Source organism: Mustelus asterias, chromosome 22, assembly GCF_964213995.1.
Source record: "Mustelus asterias chromosome 22, sMusAst1.hap1.1, whole genome shotgun sequence".
In the NCBI taxonomy this organism is placed as follows: Eukaryota; Metazoa; Chordata; class Chondrichthyes; order Carcharhiniformes; family Triakidae; genus Mustelus; species Mustelus asterias.
Window position 1 is genome coordinate 21,688,360 of NC_135822.1, and position 22,566 is coordinate 21,710,925.

General features: G+C 45.3%; 1 protein-coding gene across 1 annotated transcript; it reads left to right on the forward strand.

Annotated features, from left to right (window-relative positions):
- The first annotated feature begins 1,714 nt into the window (after positions 1 to 1,714).
- Positions 1,715 to 21,503, forward strand: aurkaip1 (aurora kinase A interacting protein 1). Its single transcript, XM_078238916.1, has 4 exons — positions 1,715 to 2,033; positions 6,349 to 6,445; positions 17,801 to 18,258; positions 19,216 to 21,503. The coding sequence occupies exons 2-4, from the start codon at positions 6,394 to 6,396 to the stop codon at positions 19,330 to 19,332; spliced, it is 627 nt and encodes a 208-aa protein (XP_078095042.1). The 5' UTR covers positions 1,715 to 2,033; positions 6,349 to 6,393; the 3' UTR covers positions 19,333 to 21,503.
- Positions 21,504 to 22,566: the final 1,063 nt, after the last annotated feature.

Here is a 22,566-nt window from a genome sequence, read left to right on the forward strand (position 1 = left end):
GCACGCTATTGTCCCCCTCAACTTCAACAGCTAATGACATGAAGCCATAAATTAAAATATTCAACTATAGGGGAGCCAACCTCTGGAAGGTACATGCAGATGTCACATGCCCTGCTCCCACCTGATTCAGATAGGTGCAACAAATGTTCCAGAAAACAGCATTAAAACGGCCACAAGTGTTACAGGAGCAGTAAACACTCATCACACCTGGTTTTCACTCAGTGGAAGTGGTTAACCCTCTTCTCCTGGAGAGTATTAATTAAACCTCTCCACCAGATTAATATTAAGAGGCCAAGACTTAATGGTAGAGTTTTGGGACAAAGGAACCTGGGGCTTCTGACTGCTCTCCCAGATTCTATCCTCTACAAATGTCATCAAACTCGACTGTCCATATCTAAACTAACAGCAAGTTCCATTCCCCTACAACTCCAGTGGTCACTGACCTAAATTGGCTCCTGGCCAAGCAATGCTTTGCTTTTAAAATTCCCAACCTTGTTTTCTGATCTCACTATATGACTTTGTCCCTCTTTGTCTCTCTAATCTCTGTCAGTCCCACAACCCTCTGAGATATATGTGCTCCTTCAGTTCTAGTCTCTTGTGCAACCCCAGTTTTAATTGTAATTCATGGTTGTGACTTCAGTTACCTAGACCCCAAGCTCTTGAATATCCTCTCTACACCTCTCTGCTTCTTGATTGCTCCTTTAAGACACTTCTTAAAACCTACCTCATGCACCCTAATATTTCCTTATATGGCACAGTGCCATTTTTTTTTAAAGTTTATTTATTGGTGTCACAAGTAGGCTTACATTAACACTGAAATGAAGTTATTGTGAAAGTCCCCGAGTCGCCACACTCCAGCGCCTGTTCGGGTACACTGAGGGAGAACTTAGCATAGCCAATGCATCTAACCAGCACATCTTTCGGTCTGTGGGAGGAAATCAGAACACCCGGACAAAACCCATGCAGACATGGGGAGAACGTGCAAACTCAACACAGTGACCCAAGCCAGGAATTGAACACAGTTCCCTGGCGCTGTGAGGCAGCAGTGCTAACTGTACCATTATGCCGCTTCTGTGAAGTACCTTGGGATATTTCACCATGTTAAAGGTGTTATATAAATATAAGTTGCTGCTGTTGTTGTAGATCTCAACTGAAGGTGGAAGGGCATATTGGAAAGCTATTTAGCAAAACATATGGGATCTTGGGGCTTTCTAAATAGAGATATTGGGTACAAAAGAAGGGAATTTATCTTGGACTGTTATAAAGCTCTGGTTATAGGCCACGCTGCATCCAGTTCTGGTAACCAGGAAGGATGTGTGGAACAGGATCCTTTAGGGTGCAGAGGAAATTTACAGACTGGTTCCAGAAATTAGGGATTTTAGCTACAAGTTTAGCTTGGAAAGGCTGGGCTTGTTTTTCTTGGAACAAAGAAGATTCATTTGATAGAGGTGTCCACAAGATGATGACAGGTTTGGATAAGGTTGACAAAGAAAAACTGGTCCAAGGACAAGGGAACACAGACGTAAGGTTTTGGGCAAGAGATGCAAGGGGGATATGAGGAAGAACGGTTTTACGCAGTGAATAATAATGACTTGAAACGTGTTGCTTGTGGCTGGAGTGTAGATGATGGATGATTTCCAAAGCAAATTGGATGGGCACTGGAGGATAATAAATTTGTAGGGCTACAAGTTCAAGGATTGAAACTGAATGGATTGCTCTGCGGGGAGCGGGCATGGATTCGATGGGCTGAATGTCTCAGCTGTGGCTATGAGGAAATTTCTTCTTCAAATTTGGGCATCCAAACTCAACCTGCCCTTTCCCAAATTTGTTTGTTCCGAACCCTTCAAATCTGGGTAATCTTTATATATTTTTTGTTATTACTTGTCAAAAGTATTTCTCGGAAGAATTTAAATTCACTCTCAGTGTAAAGAATAAACCCGGACGGTTTGTGCTGCGGAACCTTTGTTCCTGCCCCGGCGCCGGGGGGACGGCTTTCTGCGCTGCTACCGGAAGTGCGGGATATTCCGGACGGGGTGAGTTGCCGCAGCCCCGGTTACAATTTATCTATTTTAGCTCATTCCCCCTCCCCCCCCAACCCTCCACCCACACCCCCCACTCTCCACCTTGCCCCCCCCCCCCACCCTCCACCTTGCCCACCCTCCACCTTGCCCCCCCCCCAACCCTCCACCTTGCCCCCTTTCCCTCTCTTCCTTAGGGTTGCCAACCCTCAAGCATACTCAGGCTGTGATCCATCCTGGAGAAAAATCGTAGAATCCCTACACTGCAGAAGGAAACCATTCCATCAAACCTGCACTGACCACAATCCCACCCAGGCCCTATCTCCATAACCCCATCTATTTACCCTGTTAATTCCCTGACACTGAGGGGCAATTTGTCATGGCCAATCAACCTAACCTGCACATTTTTGGACTGTGGGAGGAAACCAGAGCACCCGGAGGAAACCCACGCAGACACGAGGAGAACGTGCAATTTGATTTGATTTATTATTGTCACATGTATTAGTATACAGTGAAAAGTATTGTTTCTTGCGCATTATGCAGACAAACATTATGCAGGGCGGCACGGTAGCACAGTGGTTAGCACTGCTGCTTCACAGCTCCAGGGTCCCGGGTTCGATTCCCGGCTTGGGTCACTGTGTGGAGTTTGCACGTTCTCCTCGTGTCTGCATGGGTTTCCTCCGGGTGCTCCGGTTTCCTCCCACAGTCCAAAGATGTGCGGGTTACGTTGATTGGCCAGGTCAAAAAAAAAATGGTCCCTTAGAGTCCTGGGATGCGTAGGTTAGAGGGATTAGCGGGTAAATATGTGGGGGTGGGGCCTGGGTGGGATTGTGGTCGGTGCAGACTCGATGGGCCGAATGGCCTCCTTCTGCACTGTAGGGTTTCTATGATTTCTATGAAAGCACACCGTACATAGAGAAGGAAAGGAGAGAGTGCAGAATGTAGTGTTAGAGTCATAGCTAGGGTGTAGAGAAAGATCAACTTAATGCGAGGTAGGTCCATTAAGAGGTTGAATTAAAGCATTGTTAGAGAGTTTAAAAGAGTTAGAATAAAGTTTTAGAAGCATAGAACGAGAGTAAAAGATAGAATTAGAAGGGATGCTAGGCGCACTTTGCAAGAAGTCGCCATGCTCTGGTGCCATCATGGATCAAGAAAACCCAACATGGACAGTCACCCAAGGCCGGAATTGACCCAGGGTCCCTGGGAGCGAGAGGCAGCAGTTGGAAATTTTTTTAAATTGTCATTTTCTTTGAGCGCTTTTTACCAGATATAAAAATATTCAAAAAGGTAGGGGGATGGTTGTTTGGATGACAGCCAAGCATTATCCAATTGGGTAACGAATCTTTTTGCTTTTTGAAGTAGGAAGACAGTATGTCACCGGGATGGATGTGTTGGCTGACACATGGCTAGAGTGTGGGGCAAGTCATGTGACAAACCTCCAGAAATACATTTAATCATTGTTGGCAACTCTTCCCTTTTCACTCCTCTCACCTCCCCCATATATTTGCACTTCGAGGAGGATCTGCACACTGAGGTAATATGGGCTGAGGTTAGAAATAGGAAAGGAGCGGTCACGTTGTTAGGAGTTTGCTATAGGCCCCCAAATAGTAATAGAGATGTGGAGGAAGAAATTGCTAAGCAGATTATGGATATGTGTGGGGGTCACAGGGTAGTTGTCATGGGGGACTTTAACTTTCCAAATATTGATTGGAACCTTTGTAGGTCAAATAGTTCGGATGGGGCAGTTTTTGTGCAGTGTGTGCAGGAGGGTTTCCTGACACAATATGTGGATAGGCCGACAAGAGGTGAGGCCACATTGGATTTGGTACTGGGAAATGAACCGGGCCAAGTGTTAGATTTGGTTGTGGGAGAGCACTTTGGAGATAGTGACCACAATTCGGTGTCTTTTGTTATTGCAATGGAGAGGGATAGGGCCGTACGGCAGGGCAAGGTTTACAATTGGGGGAGAGGTAATTATGATGCGATTAGGCAAGAATTAGGGGGCATAAGTTGGGAACAGAAACTGTCAGAGAAAGGAACTAATGAAAAGTGGAACTTTTTCAAGGAACAAATACTGGATGTCCTTGATAGGTATGTCCCTGTCAGGCAGGGAGGAAATGGCCGAGTGAGGGAACCATGGTTCACGAAAGAGGTGGAATGTCTTGTGAAAAGGAAGAGGGAAGCTTATGTAGGGATGAGGAAACAAGGTTCAGATGGCTCGATTGAGGGTTACAAGTTAGCAAGGAATGAGCTGAAAAAGGGGCTTAGGAGAGCTAGGAGGGGACACGAGAAGTCCTTGGAAAACCCCAAGGCTTTTTACTCTTGTGTGAGGAATAAAAGAATGACCAGGGTGAGGTTAGGGCCGGTCAAGGACAGTAGTGGGAACTTGTGTATGGAGTCAGTAGAGATAGGCGAGTGATGAATGAATACTTTTCTTCAGTGTTCACCAAGGAGAGGGGCCATGTTTTTGAGGAAGAGAAGGTGTTACAGGCTAATAGGTTGGAGGAAATAGATGTTCGGAGGGAGGATGTCCTGGCAGTTTTGAATAAACTGAAGGTCGATAAGTCCCCTGGGCCTGATGAAATGTATCCTAGGATTCTTTGGGAGGCAAGGGATGAGATTGCAGAGCCTTTGGCTTTGATCTTTGGGTCCTTGCTGTCCACGGGGATGGTAGTCATGATGTGGAGATGCCGGCGTTGGACTGGGGTAAACACAGTAAGAAGTTTAACAACACCAGGTTAAAGTCCAACAGGTTTATTTGGTGTGTGGCTTTTGCTACCAAATAAACCTGTTGGACTTTAACCTGGTGTTGTTAAACTTCTTACGGGGATGGTGCCAGAGGACTGGAAAATGGCGAATGTTGTTCCTCTGTTTAAGAAAGGGAATAGAAATGACCCTGGTAATTATAGACCGGTTAGTCTTACTTCGGTGGTTGGTAAATTGATGGAAAAGGTCCTTAGAGATGGGATTTACGACCATTTAGAAAGATGCGGATTAATTCGGGATAGTCAGCACGGATTCGTGAAGGGCAAGTCGTGCCTCACAAATTTGATAGAATTTTTTGAGGAGGTAACTAAGTGTGTTGATGAAGGTAGGGCAGTTGATGTCATATACATGGATTTTAGTAAGGCTTTTGATAAGGTCCCCCATGGTCGGCTTATGAAAGTGAGGAGGTGTGGGATAGAGGGAATGTTGGCCGATTGGATAGGTAACTGGCTGTCTGATCGAAGACAGAGGGTGGTGGTGGATGGAAAATTTTCGGATTGGAGGCAGGTTGCTAGTGGAGTGCCGCAGGGATCAGTGCTTAGTCCTCTGCTCTTTGTGATTTTTATTAATGACTTAGAGGAGGGGGCTGAAGGGTGGATCAGTAAATTTGCTGATGACACCAAGATTGGTGGAGTAGTGGATGAGGTGGAGGGCTGTTGTAGGCTGCAAAGAGACATAGATAGGATGCAAAGCTGGGCTGAAAAATAGCAAATGGAGTTTAACCCTGATAAATGTGAGGTGATTCATTTTGGTAGGACTAATTTAAATGTGGATTACAGGGTCAAAGGTAGGGTTCTGAAGACTGTGGAGGAACAGAGAGATCTTGGGGTTCATATCCACAGATCTCTAAAGGTTGCCACTCAAGTGGATAGAGCTGTGAAGAAGGCCTATAGTGTGTTAGTTATCTCCACATCTTAGCTTTTATTAACAGGGGGTTGGAGTTTAAGAGGCGTGGGGTTATGCTGCAACTGTACAGGACCTTGGTGAGACCACATTTGGAATATTGTGTGCAGTTCTGGTCACCTCACTATAAGAAGGATGAGGAAGCGCTGGAAAGAGTGCAGAGGAGATTTACCAGGATGCTGCCTGGTTTGGAGGGTAGGTCTTATGAGGAAAGGTTGAGGGAGCTAGGGCTGTTCTCTCTGGAGTGGAGGAGGCTGAGGGGAGACTTAATAGAGGTTTATAAAATGATGAAGGGGATAGATAGAGTGAACGTCCAAAGACTATTTCCTCGGGTGGATGGAGCTATTACAAGGGGGCATAACTATAGGGTTCGTGGTGGGAGATACAGGAAGGATATCAGAGGTAGGTTCTTTACGCAGAGAGTGGTTGGGGTGTGGAATGGACTGCCTGCAGTGATAGTGGAGTCAGATACTTTAGGAACATTTAAGCGGTTATTGGATAGGCACATGGAGCACACCAGGATGGTAGGGAGTGGGATAGCTTGATCTTGGTTTCAGATAAAGCTCGGCACAACATTGTGGGCCGAAGGGCCTGTTCTGTGCTGTACTGTTCTATGTTTCATTGGAACAGAGACTAACTATACACCACATTTCTTTTTCAGATAAAACGAGGGCTTTCCACATCTGTTCCTGAATGAAGGAATATAATGTTTCTGTCAAGGTTGGCTTTGCAACTTGTGAAAGTACCTAGATTTCATGGTAAGCTGAAGTCAGAGACAATTCAGGTCAAAGAGAAACCCTGAAAAGTGGACGCGTAGACCTAATTCTCCTTAAATGTAAAGCTTTCTTAAGTCAGAACTAAGACGTGTTCTCATTGAACTTGCTCAATTCCCATGGAGTTCCCTTGTGTTCAAATTCTGAATGAGTTGGTTGTTGTGTCTCTGCCAATGGCCAGTATGTATATATGGAGCCTCTGTTGTAAATAGGTTAGGGTTTTGATTCCGACTCTTGTGGGTTTTTTTTTAGTCAGTGTTATTTATTTCTGTGCGTGTTGTAAATTCTGCTGTGATTATCACCGTCCTTAAGCCTGGCCTCATGTTGGCACCTGTTCAAAGGAACAGTTAGAAAATCCAACTGAGCAGCGACTCTTAACTCGAGGAGCACTTGGGGGTTGTTGCTTTGGTAGGTCAAACACGTCCTTGGTGTTGAGCAAGTTGGCACACATATTGTAGATTCCCGATGCTGAGATTCTAGGTAGCTTTGTGTGTTGCACTAGTCTTCACTTAGCGTAGGACCCGTTAGTGTCCCCTTCCCCGGAGGTGGGAGTCTTAGTGGCTATTGTTTCCCCCTCCCCCCACCCACCACTCAGTAGCATTGATATCAGACGGGGGAGACAGTGTGAGCCAACTACATCGGAAGACCCTGACTCGCGCTGTCACCGTATCCCGCTGTAGTCGGTAACCCTGACTGCACCTGGGGTGGGGGCTCGCGTGGCCCGTCTCCCCTGGCAGTGCTGCAGCTGCCTCTGAGCCTCCATTAATATTGTCCCCTGGTGCTGGCAGAGCTCAGATTCACTGTCGTTCTCCTTTGGAGGCTGGTGGGTGGGTGGGCCGGAGAATAGTTACCAAAACAGCAGGTCTAAGAGCCCCATCAAATAGCCCAGCGAGCTATGTTATAGGAGGGGCCCACTCTGGTGTGAATGCCCAGTTGGTGACCTTTAACTCGGCACGGTGGCACAGTGGTTAGCACTGCTGCCTCTCAGCTCCAGGGACCCGGGTTCGTTTCCCGGTTTGGTTCACTGTCTGTATGGAGTCTGCACGTTCTCCCCCGTGTCTGCGTGGGTTTCCTGCAGGTGCTCTGGTTTCCTCCTACAGTCCGAAAGATGTGCTGGTTAGGTTGATTGGCTGAGCTAAATTGATCCTTAGTGTCCCGGGGTGCGTCGGTTAACAGGGTAAATATGTGAGGTGGTGGGGATAGGGCCTGGGTGGGATTGTTGTTGGTGTAGACTCGATGGGCCAAATGGCCTCCTTCTGCACTGTAGGGTTTCTATGACATGAACTTTCTATGACATTTGCTCCATCATCATTACAAGCACCACAACCATAGAACTAAGGACATCTACAGTCAGTACTTTTCTGCAAGTCTGAAATTTAATTCCCCTGCTCTTTTCTTCCATTTGTTCAGTATCATCTTTTGCGTTAACTATTTATCCAAATTCCTATCTCTGTCATTTCTCTGGCTGAAATGCAATGTTCCAACTTTCTTAAAGAAATGGCATCCTTGACTGACTTTCTGGTTAGTTGTTTCCCAGGTGATGAGTATGAAAATGAAGATTTTATGGAGAGGCGATGGCCTAGTGGTGTTATCACTGGGCTATTAATCCAGAAACTCAGCTAATGTTCTGGGGACCCAGGTTCGAATCACACCATGACAGATGGCAGAATTTGAATTCAATAAAAAATATCTGGAAGAATCTACTGATGACGCGAAACCATTGTCGATTGTCAGAAAAACCCATCTGGTTTACGAATGTCCTTCAGGGAAGGAAATCTACCGTCCTTACTTGGTCTGGCCTACAGAACCACGGGGGAACGAGGGATGGGCAATAAACGCTGGCCAGCCAGCGACCCCCATGTCCCATGAATGAAATTTTAAAAACTGTAAAAGGAGCTACGTTATGGCTCATGTAGGATCCAACGATATAGGAAAGAGTAGAATGTAGGTATGAAAGACCTAGATAGACATTGATGGTAATCCTGTGATTACTCCCAGTGCTACACACTGACCAGGTCAGCAGATTAGGGATAGATAATGTAGAAGAAAATGTTTCTGTTTTCTAGGAAAGGACAATTTGTTGATAAGAACAAGCTACACAGAAGAAAAAGGCCTCACCTGAATTGGGCAGGTACCACTGCCCTGATTGACCAAATAATTAAGGAAGTAGGGGATCCCCCCACCCCCCACCCCACCTCTACCAACCCCACTTCGAGTGCTGGAGCTGGCACAATACCTACTTTTATGAAAACATAATCCAGGAATGTAACACATCCATATTTCTGATCTGAAATAGATATTTGTGTCTGTCACATTTGACTTTGTCTATTTAATTCTTTTGAAGGCCGTCCATTAAAAAAAACTTGTTAAAATAAGGAGATTTGAATCATTAATCTACTTAATTCACAGCATATGAACAGCCAGAGTGACAGTTATGAATGGGCTCACTTAATTTGACCTGTATTCTCACCAAAATGAACCAGCTCCTCTTTTCAGCACCAGTGGGTCGTCTTGCTTGCTTAGGATCTTTTGCGTCTATCTGGGAGGGCAACCTGGGTCTTGGTTTAATGTCTCCCTCAAAAGATGGCAACAATGTAGCACTCACCGTGTGCTGCACAGAAGTTCCAGCCTAGATTATGTGCTTAAGCCTCTGGAGTGAGTTATTTTTGTCCACTTATGCAATGTGGATGTTGCTGGCTAGGCTAGAATTCATTACCTATCCTTAATTTCCGTTGAGGTGGTGGTGGTGAGCTGCACTGCAGTCTTGAGGTGTAAGTCCACCCATCGTGGTGTTAGTAAGAGAGTTCCTGGATTTTGACCCAGCAACAGTGAAGGAATGGCATTATATTTCCAAGTCAAGATGGTGGGTGACTTGGAAGGAAACTTCCAGGTGGTGGTGTTTCCCAATGTGTCTGCTGCCCTTGTCCTTCTGGCTAGTAGCAGTTGTGGGTTAGGAAGATGGTGCCTAAGGAACCTTGAGTTGTTTCAGTGCACCTTGTAGATGGTGCACACGCTGCTACTGAGTGTCGGTGGTGGAGGGAGTGAATGTTTGTGGAAGGGATGCTAATGAAGTGGACTGCTTTGACCTGGATGGTGTTGAGCTTTTGAGTATTGTTGGAGCTGCACTCATCCAGGCAAGTGGAGAGTAGAACATAGAACATTACAGCGCAGTACAGGCCCTTCGGCCCTCGATGTTGTGCCGACCAGTGGTACCAATCTAAAGCCCCTCTAATCTACACTATTCCAATATCATCCATATGTTTATCCAATAACCATTTGAATGCTCTTAATGTTGACGAGTTCACTACTGCTGCAGGCAGGGCATTCCAAGCCCTTGCTACTCTCTGAGTAAAGAACCTACCTGTAACATCTGTCCTATATCTCTCACCCCTCAATTTAAAGCTATGTCCCCTCGTGCTAGCCATCACCATCCGAGGAAAAAGGCTCTCACTATCCACCCTATCTAATCCTCTGATCATCTTGTATGCCTCTATTAAGTCACCTCTTAACCTTCTTCTCTCTAACGAAAACAACCTCAAGCCCCTCAGCCTTTCCTCATACGATTTTCCCACCATACCAGGCAACATCCTGGTAAAACTCCTCTGCACCCTTTCCAACACTTCCACATCTTTCCTATAATACGGCGACCAGAACTGTACGCAATACTCCAAATGCGGCCGCACCAGAGTTTTGTACAGTTGCAGCATGACCTCCTGGCTCCGAAACTCAATCCCTCTACCAATAAAAGCTAACACACCGTACGCCTTCTTAACCCTATCAACCTGGGTGCCAACTTTCAGGGATCTATGCACATGGACACCCAGATCCCTTTGTTCATCCACACTACCAAGTATCTTACCATTAGCCCAGTACTCTGTATTCCTGTTACTCCTTCCAAAGTGAATCACCTTACACTTTTCCGCATTAAACTCCATTTGCCACCTCTCAGCCCAGCTCTGCAGCTTATCTATGTCTCTCTGTAACCTGCCACTTCCCTCCGCACTGTCTACAACTCCACCAACTTTAGTGTCATCCACAAATTTACTAATCCATCCTTCCACGCCCTCATCCAGGTCATTAATAAAAATGACAAACAGCAGTGGCCCCAAAACAGATCCTTGCGGTACACCAGTAGTAACTGAACTCCAGGATGAATATTTTCCATCAACCAACACCCTCTGTTTTCTTACAGCTAGCCAATTCCTGATTCAAACCACTAAATCACCCTCAATCCCATGTGTCCGTATTGTTTGCAAAAGCTTACCTTGGGGAACCTTATCAAACGCTTTGCTGAAATCCATATATACCACATCAACTGCTTTACCCTCATCCTTTGGTCACCTTCTCAAAGAACTCAATAAGGTTTGTGAGGCACGACCTACCCATCACAAAACCGTGCTGACTATCCCTAATCAAATTATTCCTTTCTAGGTGATTATAAATCCTATCTCTTATAATCCTTTCCAATACTTTGCCCACAACAGAAATAAGGCTCACTGGTCTATAATTACCAGGGTTGTCCCTACTCCCCTTCTTGAACAAGGGGACAACATTTGCTATCCTCCAGTCTTCTGGCACTGTTCCTGTAGACAATGACGACACAAAGATCAAAGTCAAAGGCTCTGCAATCTCCTCTCTAGCCTCCCAGAGAATCCTAGGATAAATCCCATCCGGCCCAGGGGACTTATCTATTTTTACCCTTTCCAGAATTGCTAACACCTCCTCCTTATGAACATCAATCCCATCCAGTCCAACAGCCTGCATCTCAGTACTCCCCTCGACAACACTGTCCCTCTCCAGTGTGAATACCGACGAAAAATATTCAATTAGTGTCTCTACTATCTCTTCAGACTCCACGCACAACTTCCCACTCCTGTCCTTGACTGGCCCTAATCTTACCCTAGTCATTCTTTTACTCCTGACATACCTATAGAAAGCTTTAGGGTTTTCCTTGATCCTACCTGCCAAAGACTTCTCATGTCCCCTCCTAGCTCTTAACTCTTTCTTTAGGTCCTTCCTGGCTAACTTGTAACTCTCAAGTGCCCTAACTGAGCTTTCACGTCTCATCTTAACATAAGTCTCCTTCTTCCTCTTCACAAGAGATTCAACCTCCTTAGTAAAGGAGGCAGGCACGCTGACATCGTTTAAGACTTACCTGGATAGTCACATGAGCAGCCTGGGAATGGAGGGATACAAACGATTGGTCTAGTTGGACCAAGGAGCGGCACAGGCTTGGAGGGCCGAAGGGCCTGTTTCCTGTGCTGTACTGTTCTTTGTTCTTTGTTCTAAACCATAGTTTCCTCACACGTCTGCTTCCTCCCTGCCTGACATGTACATATTTATCAAGGACGCGTAGTAGCTGTTCCTTGAACAAGTTCCACATTACAATTGTGCCCATCCCCTGCAGTTTCCTTCCCCAACCTATGCCAGCTAAATCTCGCCTAATCGCATCATAATTTCCTTTCCCCCAGCTATAACTCTTGCCCTTTGGTATATACCTATCCTTTTCCATTGCTAAGGTAAACATAATCGAATTGTGGTCACTGTCACCAAAGTGTTCACTTACCTCCAAATCTAACACCTGGCCTGGTTCATTACCCAGTACCAAATCCAATGTGGCCTCACCTCTTGTTGGTCTATCTACATACTGCGTCAGGAAGCCTTCCTGCACACAGTGGACAAAAACCGACCCCTCTAAAGTACTCGAACTATAGCTTTTCCAGTCAATATTTGTAAAGTTAAAGTCCCCCAGTATAACTACCCTGTTACTTTCGCTCCTATGCAGAATCATCTTTGTAATCTTTTCCTCTACATCTCTGGAACTTTTCGGAGGTCTATAAAAAACTCCCAACAGGGTGACCTCTCCTTTCCTGTTTCTAACCTCAGCCCAAACTACCTCAGTAGACGAGTCCTCATCAAATGTCCTTTCTGCCACCGTAATACTGTCCTTGACTAACAATGCCACACCTCCCCCTCTTTTACCACCTTCCCTGCACTTACTGAAACATCTAAACCCTGGAACCTGCAACAACCATTCCTGTCCCTGCTCTATCCATGTCTCCGAGATGGCCACAACATCGAAATCCCAGGTACCAACCCATGGTGCAAGCTCACCCACCTTATTCCGGATGCTCCTGGCGTTGAAGTATACACACTTCAAACCGCCTTCCTGCCTGCCAGTACACTCCTGCGACTCTGAAACCTCATCCATGACCTCACTACTCTCAACCTCCTCGTACACCGGAGCTACAATTCAGGGACCCACCCCCCTGCTGAATTAGTTTAAACCCTCCCAAAGAGCATTAGCAAATTTCCCCCCCAAGATATTGGTACCCCTCTGGTTCAAGTGCAGATCATCCTGTTTGTAGAGGTCCCACCTACCCCAGAAAGAGCCCCGATTGTCCAAGTATCTGAATCCCTCCGTCCTGCACCATCCCTGTAACCACGTGTTCAACTGCTCTCTCTCTCTATTCCTCTCCTCATTATCACGTGGCACGGGTAACAAACCAGAGATAACAACTTTGTTTGTTCTAGCCCTAAGCCTCCACCCAAACTCCCTGAATTTCTGCCTTACATCCCCATCCCTTTTCCTACCTATGTCTTGAGTGCCTATGTGAACCACAACTTGGGGGGCTGGTTCCCCCTCCCCCTTAAGGATATCGAAAACACGATCCGAGACATCGCGGACTCTGGCTCCTGGGAGGCAACACACCAACCGCGAGTCTGTCTCGTTCCCGCAGAATCTCCTATCCGTCCCTTTAACTATGGAGTCCCCAATGACTAATCCCCCCTTCCCTTCTGAGCCACAAGGACAGACTCTGAGCCAGTGACCTGTACACCCCCCCCCCCCCCCCCCCCCCATCTTGGACTTGGATGGCTCCCTGTATCTTGGTGCTGTGGTCAGTTTGCTCATCCTCCCCTCCTGAGCTGCCGGTCCGGACTCTGCGCCGGAGGCACGGCCACTGTTGCTTCCCCCAGGTAGGCTGCTCCCCCCAACAGCACTTAAACAGGAGTACTTATTTTTAAGGGGCACAGCCACTGGGGTACTCTCTAGTACCTGACCCTTCCCCTTCCCATTCCTAACCGTGACCCACTTGTCTGTCTCCCGTGGCCCCGGTGTGACCACCTTGCCTGTAACTCCTATCTATCACCTCCTCATTCTCCCTAACCAGACGAATGTCATTGAGCTGCAGTTCCAGTTCCCCAATGTGGTCCCTTAAGAGCTGCAGCTCGACGCACCTGGTGCAGATATGGACGTCCGGGAGCCTAGCTGACTCCAGGAACTCCCACATCCGACACTGAGAACAACAAACTGGCCTCACACTCCTAATTCCCCCTTCCTTCCAATGACACAGGAAAAACTGTCTAAACCTACCCCACCTCTGCCTGTTTACACCGAAGCCCGATGAGCCAAAGCCCGTCAGCTCTCACTCTGCTTCCCATTCACACCACTGCCCGCTCCTGACGCTGCCCGCTCAAAAGTGCGGCCTGCTTTTAAACCCTCCAAAAACCTTCCCAGGCTTCTCCTGGGCCTACTTCCTGTTTTGGAAAAAAACCTCCGATTTTTAACACAAATTTAACTGAAAAATAAATAAATAAATCAAATGCAGAAACACACTCCCTTACCCTCAGCCTGCTCCTGTGGAACAATGAGTAATGCATCACACTCCTGACCTGTGCTGTGTAGATGTTGGACAGGTTTGGGGAATCAGGAGATGAGTAGTTCACTGCAGAATTCCTAGCTTCTGACCTGCTCTTGTATTTATATGGCTAGTTCAGTTTCTGGTCAGTGGTAACCCCCCCAGGAGTTTGATAGCTGGGGGTTGAGCAATGGTGATGCCATTGAAAGGCAGAGGTGATGTTTAGATTCTCTCTTGTTGGAATGGACATTGCCCTGGTACTTGTGTAGCATGAATGTTACTTGTCAGTCCAAGCCTGAATATTGTCCAGATCTTGCTGCACTTGGACATGGACTGCTTCAGTATCTGAGGAGCCGCGAATGGTGCTGATCATTGTGCAATCATCAGTGAATATCCCCACTTCTGACCTTATGACAGAAAGAAGGCCATAGATGAAGCAGCTGAAGATGGTTGGACCTAGGACCCCGAGGAACTCCTGCAATGATAATATGGAACTGAGTTGGTTGACCTCCAACCACCAGAACCATCTTCCTTTGTTGCAGGAATGACTGCAACCAGACTTTCTCCCAATTTCCTTTGACTTCAGTGATGCTCGGGGCACCTTGATGCCTCACTCTGTCAAATGATTCCTTGCTGTTAAGGCAGTCGCTGTCACATCACCTCTGGAATTCAGCTCTTTTGTCCATGTTTGAATCAAAGCGGCAATGAGTTCTGAAGTTAAGTGACATTGGCTGAACCCAAACTGAGCGTCTATGAGCAGGTTATTGTGAAGTAAATGCTGCTTGATAGCACTGTGGATGACCCCTTCCATCACTGCTGATGATCAAGAGTAGACTGATAGGGTGGTAATTAGCCAGGTTGGATTTGTCCTGTTTCTTGTGTACAGGACATTCCTGGGCAATTTTCTACATTGCTGGGTAGATGCAAGTGTTTTAGCTGTTTTGGAGCACAAGTCTTCAGTACTATTGCTGAAATATTATCAGGGCCCATAGCAGCATCCAGTGCCTTCAGCCATTTCTTGACATTACATGGGATGAATTGAATTGGCAGAAGACTGGCACCTGTAATAGTGGGACCACCACCACCACCCAGCCCCCCCCCCCCCCAACCACCATTCATGCCTAGATGTGGCAAGTTTGCAGAGCTTCGATCTAATCCATTGGTTGTGGAATTGCTTAGCCTCTGTCTATTACTGGCTGCTTAAGCTGTTTGGCATGCAACTAGTCCTGTATTGTAGCTTCAGATTGACACCTAATTTCTAGGTATGCCTGGTGTTGCTCCTGGCATGCCCTCCTGCACTCTTCATTGAACAAGGATTGATCCCCTGACTTGATGGTAATGAGGGATATGCCCAGCCATGAGGTTATAGATTGTGGTTGTGTACAATTCTGCTGCTGCTGATGGCCCACAGCGCCTCATGCCCAGTCTCTCTCTCTCTCTCTCTCTCTCATGTCACCATTCAAGATTAGATTGGATAGGTCGATAAAGTGAATCAAAGGGTGCAGGAATTGGGCAGATAAACGTCATTATGGCTATTTCTTTGTGTGGAGGGTGAATGCCCACACGCACTGGGTGGGACAAATGTCGTTGCTTCTTTGTATTGCTGTGTTCCACAGAGTCTTTCACAAAAGTTCTGTCGTGACTGCAACTGTTTGTCATTTTGCAGAGACCATTAACCACTTTGTTAACCATTAACTGATAAAGTCACGTAACCCAAGTCGGCATGTAAAATGAACAATAATAAAAACACAGGACCATGACCAGTAATATTGAGACTGTCAGCGATTCAATTTCTAAATTGTGATGAGATACAGTTCCCTGTTTTGCAGTTCCGCGTGTAATAAATTTGGTTTTCCTCACCATTTGCTTTTCAGGAGGGCATAAAACGTTAGTTTGTTAAAGCTCTCATTCATGGTGTGATCAGCTAGTGAAACATTATTTTACCTTTTTTAAATCACGTGACTTTAAGGAGCTTTATCATCTGAATGGCGATGTGCAGAGAGGACCTTGGCAAGCAAATAATTAATTGCCTCACTGGCTAGCAGTGTGGCTAAGCTCCGACATTCACAATATGGCACTTTAGACAATGTTTATTCATACATTAGTCATGATATGAAAATATGCAGACTTTTCCAGTGTAAGTGGTTAATTTCTCAACCAAGAAATTTCAGTAACACAAGCATTGGTAAACTCCAGAGGTGGTGCACGTTCTCCCCGTGTCTGTATGGGTTTCCTCCGGGGGCTGTGGTTTCCTCCCACAGTCTGAAAAACATGCTGGTTAGGTGAATTGGCCATGCTAAATTCTCCCTCAGTGTACCCGAACAGGCGCTGGAGTGTGGCGACTAGGGGATTTTCACAGTAACTTCATTACACTGTTAAAGTTTACATATTAGTCACAAGTAAGGCTTACATTAACACTACAATGTAGTTACTGTGAAATTCCCCTGGTCACCACATTCTGGCACCTGTTCGGGTCAGTGCACCTAACCAGCACGTCTTTCAGACTGTGGGAGAAAACTGGAGCACCCGAAGAAAACTCATGCAGACACGATGTGTAACATGCAAACTCCACACAGACAGTGACCCAAGCCGGGAATTGAACCCGGTGGTTAGCAGGGCTAACCACTGTGCCACCATGCCACCCACAATGTAAGCCTACTTGTGACACTAATAAAAACATTTTTAAAACTTGCTTTTTGGGGCAGCAAAATACATTTCCTCTGAGTCAGTTAGTGACCAGTTATTGTTGCAGTGTCATTTCAACAGGTTCTTGTTTAAAGTGATTCAGTAGCAGGAGTCAATACATTGCTAACAGATTTTCTGAATCCACATGTGACAAAGTAAGTGCACATTACAAAGGATTTATAACGCCAAATATAACACCAGTCTGCCACTGAAATTATCGAAAATCTTCCTAGTTTGAAGGTTTCCCAAAATGACCAGTCTCTGTGGTCTAAACACTTACTTAATTGTGTCGCTAGCGGGAAAAAGATTCTAAACGTAATTTATGTTCAAGTTTTTTGGTTTCTTCAGAATGTTGTTTTACTTGGTCCCCTCTCAATGTTGCCCTTATCCTTGGACAGAGGTGAAATGCTTTGTAGATGTTGCTGGTGCTGCCAATATTGCACTATGGTTTTGTTTCATGCATTCATGGGTCATGGGAATTGCTGGCTGGCCAGAATTTTTATTGCCCATCCCTAGTTGCCCACGGGCATTTGACAGTTTTGACAGTGGGTCTGAGTCACATGTAGGCCAGACCAGGTAAGGATGGCAGATTTCCTTCCCTAAAGGACATTTGTGAACCAGATGGGATTTTTCCGACAAGTGACAATGGCTTTGTGGTCATCAGTTGATTCTTAATTCCAGATTTTGTTTGTTGAATTCAAATTCCACCATCTGCAGTGGTGGGATTTGAACCCGGCTCCCCAGAACATTAGCTGAGTTTCTGGATTAATAGTCTAGCGATAATACCGCTAGGCCATCGCCTCCCCATAAGCCCCCATAAGAACGTGCTCTTTGTCCGTGAAGTAGGGAGTTCTTCATGTCTATATCTCTACTTCCCCAGTGACATGTCTCAGTTTCTCCAGAAAATCGAGACTAGAACTTGAAATGTGTTCCTCAAACAATTCAATGCTTTTGCAAAAGACTTAAGCTAAAATAGGTGTTGGATTTTATACAAACTCCATTCTTTCGTTTATAGGAATACAATCTGTCCTTGGTTCTGCTACTCAGCAATGTAAAGCACTATCCAGAAACTGCGACACACAGCCCCATCAAACTAAGGTGAACCCACGGCGCTGGTGTACACTGGAGCCTGAACTGGAGGAGTTCTTGATTCCACGGAAACTGTCCATTAGTCCATTAGAAAGTTGGCTGACGATTAGATACTCTGTACCCAGATTGGATCAAAACCCTGAGCAAAGTATCGGGATAAATGACCAGCATCCTTCTCAGGAGTATGATTGCCCTTCGACTGAGGGAGCTCTGCACTTTGGAGAGAACGAGGAAGCAACGAATGACAACATTGATAAAATCCAGTGTAAAAATGTACTGAAAATCCGCAGGAGAAAAATGAACAGGCACAAGTACAAAAAGTTGCTAAAGCGTACAAAGTTTTTACGTAGACGGATCAAGGAAAACCGCAGGCGCAGGCGGCAAGTAAGTTAACGGAATGACGGCCACACAAAATGTTTGGACTTTGTCTATAAGCCACCTAAGCAAATGGGACACTTGTGTAAATATGGTTTAAAGGATAAGCCAACATTAATTCCATGAGAAATAGTTTCACAGTATTTACATTTCATATCCCTGATTACTGTGTTAGTGGTACAATAATGAACTAAAGGTCACTATTGTACCGTTCAACTATTGAAGCACATTGTGCCACACACGTTTATCATAACATGTTTTGCCTCTTGATAAATGTGTTAAAAATTAATGAAAGCAAGTAAGTTCCCACCACCTAAGATTTCTCTTCCCACCTCTGTGTTTCCCAAAGACATTGGAGTATTTCATGGTTACTGACAGGCATACAAAATAAGAGTCAAAATGGATTGTTCTGCCCTTTTTGAGCCTGGGTCACCATTCGGTGCATTGCTGGCTGATCTTCTATTTGAGGTTCAATTCACAGAATCGTAGAATTATTTCAGATAGTTGGCCATTCTTCATGTATCAAACAAAATTGGGAGTTGCAAATTATTATTTGTGTGTGTGTGTATATATATATATATAACGTGTGTGTATGTATGGGGGATGGTGGACATACATAATATATATATATAAATAAACGTGCGTGTATGTGTGGGAGGTGGTGGACAGGGCAGGAATGACGGCTTCATTCGACCATGTGCTCACCTGGCGCGCACACAACCAGTTACTACTGTGAGCCACTGGCTAGCAATCGGGGACAGATGCTTCTACCCCGCCCCGTCCCTCCATTTCCTCGGGCCAGTTAGTCGGCCTGCCTGTGGTTAGCCAACGCAGTCCTTTATCACAATTCGAATTTCAAACATTCCTGCCCTTACCTGCACAGTTCAATATCAAACCATGTGTATGTGATTTAGTAAATATCCTGCAGAGTGCAAGGCATAATTTTCCCACCCTGTGTTTTCACAGGTGAAGTTTGAGAAGGATTTGAAGCGAATCTGGAAGAAAGCTGGACTGAAGAAGGCACCAGAAGGCTGGCAGGCACCGAAGATATTTGTGAAACGATACCATGGGAAATCTGAATGACATGGGAACAGCAGCTGTGTTCTATATAAAGTGAAAGAAAATGTTTTGAAGAGTAGTTGTCTGGAGTCCTATTTTAAAACTGTAATCTAATGATTCATGTCCTCTTTGTAAAGAGGAAATGCGGTCGACTATGGGATAAAATGGATGTCTCGCTGATAAGTTTTAAACTTTGAATTTGGGAGTTAGATCTTCAGCTCAAAAAAATGAGGTATTTTGTAACAACGACTGGCATTTCGATCGTGCTTTTAAAAAACATGCTTCACAGGAGCATTATCAAACCAAATTTGACACCAATCTGCATCAGGACAAATTAGAACAGGTGACCGAAAGCTGGGAGCAGGAGGTCAGTTTTTTGGCATGTTTTGGAGGAGGAGAGAGGTTTAGGAAGAGAATTCTCAAGCTCAAGTTCTCAACAGCTGAAAGCATGGCCACCGGCAGTCAAGTGATGAAATCAGGATTGGAGGAGTGCAGAGAGAGGGTTAAACGGCTGGACGAGGTTTCAGAGATAAGGAGGGCAAGGAATGGCAGGATTTCAAATCCAGGTGAGAATTTTCAAACGGGTGATACCAGACTGGGAGCTGATGGGTGCGAGGCGAAAGGGACTTGTTGCGAGTCAAGATGCAGGCAGCAGTGTTTCGGCTGAAAGGAGGATGGTCATCCAGGAGGTAAAAGCATGGATGGGAACTTCTGCAGCAGATGAGCTGAGGCAGGCATGGAGTCACATAATATTAAGGGGGTGGAAGTTGGCAGAATTGTAGTTAGAGAGGTTAGGGATCAAATAGGTTTCCATGGTTGCAAGCTGTCTGGTTCGTCCTCAGACAGTGACCGAGAAAAGGGTTGGAATAAGTAGCTAGAGAACAGCGTTAATGGTGGGACCAAAAACAAAGGCTTCTGTCTTCCCACCTATTTTGAGAGGTGGAAGTGGTTGCAGGCAAGGGGACAGTTGACAGCTAACTTGAGGAGGGGGCAAGAGGAGAAGTTGAGTGTTTAGTGATTCAATGGGAGCAGGATAGAGGGGCATATGGTTTCTTTCACAGTAAAATACTCTCCCACAAACATACTGATGTATTGCTGAAAAGCATGGCATGTTGCCGATGGTTTACATCTTGCAATCATCAGGACCAACACAATACCAAATTTCAATCAATTGCAACCATTTACGCTGCAGGAGAAAAGTCTGCTGGTTTGTCGGCAAGTTGATTCTGAGGCATTGGCGACAGCAACAGGGAACTATAGACTTCCCAATCTCCCAAGTAATTCAACAAACCACAAGGCTTGAACAGCCTTTTGGCAGAGAAAGGGTCCCTGCCTGTGAGTGTTGCTTCTAATAAGGGTAAATAAGTCATATTACACGTTTGGCTGATTATCTTAAATTAGTTGTTGGCGTAGCTATTGGCACACTTAGGATTGTTCAGTAAGTGCTGCCCAATCACAGATTTACATCTAAGAGTATAGACTAGGGGAATTTCACAGTAACTTCATTGCGGTGTTAATGTAAGCCTTACTTGTGACTAATGAATACATTTTAAACTTAGAAAAAAGACATTTTTGGGTTTTGCAAGCACGGGCTTGTTGGTACTCTGATATTGTGAGTATCAAAGGAACAAGCTGTTTAATTCGATCAGCCACTCATTGGGATATATGGCCCATGTACCCGGTGCTTATTTTTGGAATTACCTGGGAGCTAGGCGAGCCTATGGTTCACTTTCTCCATAGCAATGCCCCAGCCCACCAGAGTTGACTTACCAACCAATCAGCACCCTTTACAGCTGTGGTATAAATTGCTGTGATTGTTTGAAATTTAGCATGGTAACAGTGAGGCTGGAGTTTGTGAATACTGGTGAAAATGACCATGATATTGTAGAGTTTGAGGTTGGGCTTAAGACAGAAAAGAGAAAGAGTACAACAGACATATTCAACCTTGGAAAGGTTGAAAGGATAATGGAAACTGAATCAACAGTGCTACAGAGGATAAGAGTAGGAGAACATTGGAATGTACAAGATCAGAGCAGGATTAGACCTTACAGCTCTTCAAGCATTCCCTGCTATTCAATACAAACATAGCTGATATGATTCAGCTCTTTATTTTGCTGCCCTCTCATCATTTCTCTTGTCTCCCTGAGAGATCAAAAATCTATCTCAGTCTTAAATATCCTCACAACACCAGGTTAAAGTCCAACAGGTTTATTTGGAATCACAAGGTTTTGGAGCGCTGCTCCTTCCTCAGCACTCCAAAAGCTCATGATTCCAAATAAACCTGTTGGACTTTAACCTGGTGCTGTGAGACTTCTTACTGTGCTTACCCCAGTCCAACGCCGCCATCTCCACATCTTAAATATCCTCAACAATGCGGCATCCTGGGGTACAGAATTCCAAAGATTCACAACCTTCTAAAGAAATTTCTGAGCTCGCCTCTCATTCTTCGAAATTCCAGCGAGCATGGAGCCTATTTACTCAGACTTTCATTGTAGGACCGACAGGCTTCTTTCCCTGGAACCAATTTAGTGACCCTTTGCTGTACTGCCTCAAATGCAAATATATTCTTCCTTGGATATGGACACCAAAACTGTGCATGGTACTCCAGGTATGGTCTCTCCAAAGTCCTGTACAAATGTGGCAAGTCTTCCTTATTCTTGTGTTCCAATCCCCTTGCGATGAAGGCCAACATACCAGTTGTCTTTCTAATTGCTTGCTGTTGCTGCATGCTTTGGGTGTTTTTTGGCACAAGTACAGCAGAGTCTCTCTGTCAACATGTAGTTATGTCATGACATTCAAGAACCATCCTGTGTTTCTATTATTGCCAACGTGAAAAACCTCACATTTCCCCACATTATATACCATTCACAGAAGTAAGCCATTTACCCGTTTCAACCTGTTCTATCATTCAACAAAACCCCCTCAACTCCATCTACCCATTATGATACCGTAATCCTGAACCATTCAGTCAGCAACATGAACCAATCTCAGATTTAAAATTACTAATTGAGCTATGTTTCAGGTTTAGAAATATGAGAGTACTAAACAGAGAGACACTATTAAGGAAGAAGGATAACAGAGGGAAGATTGGTGTGTGGAATAAAGGGGGAAAAACATGTCCATTTAAGGTGATAACTTTAAGAAGAGTAAATTCACAGATTGGGAATGAGCCAAATCTGTGGGAAGAACTTCCAGCCGGGGCCATCGGAAGTTCTCGCTCACATTTTGTTCCCACAGGTTCAGTAGAGAAGTTTTGAG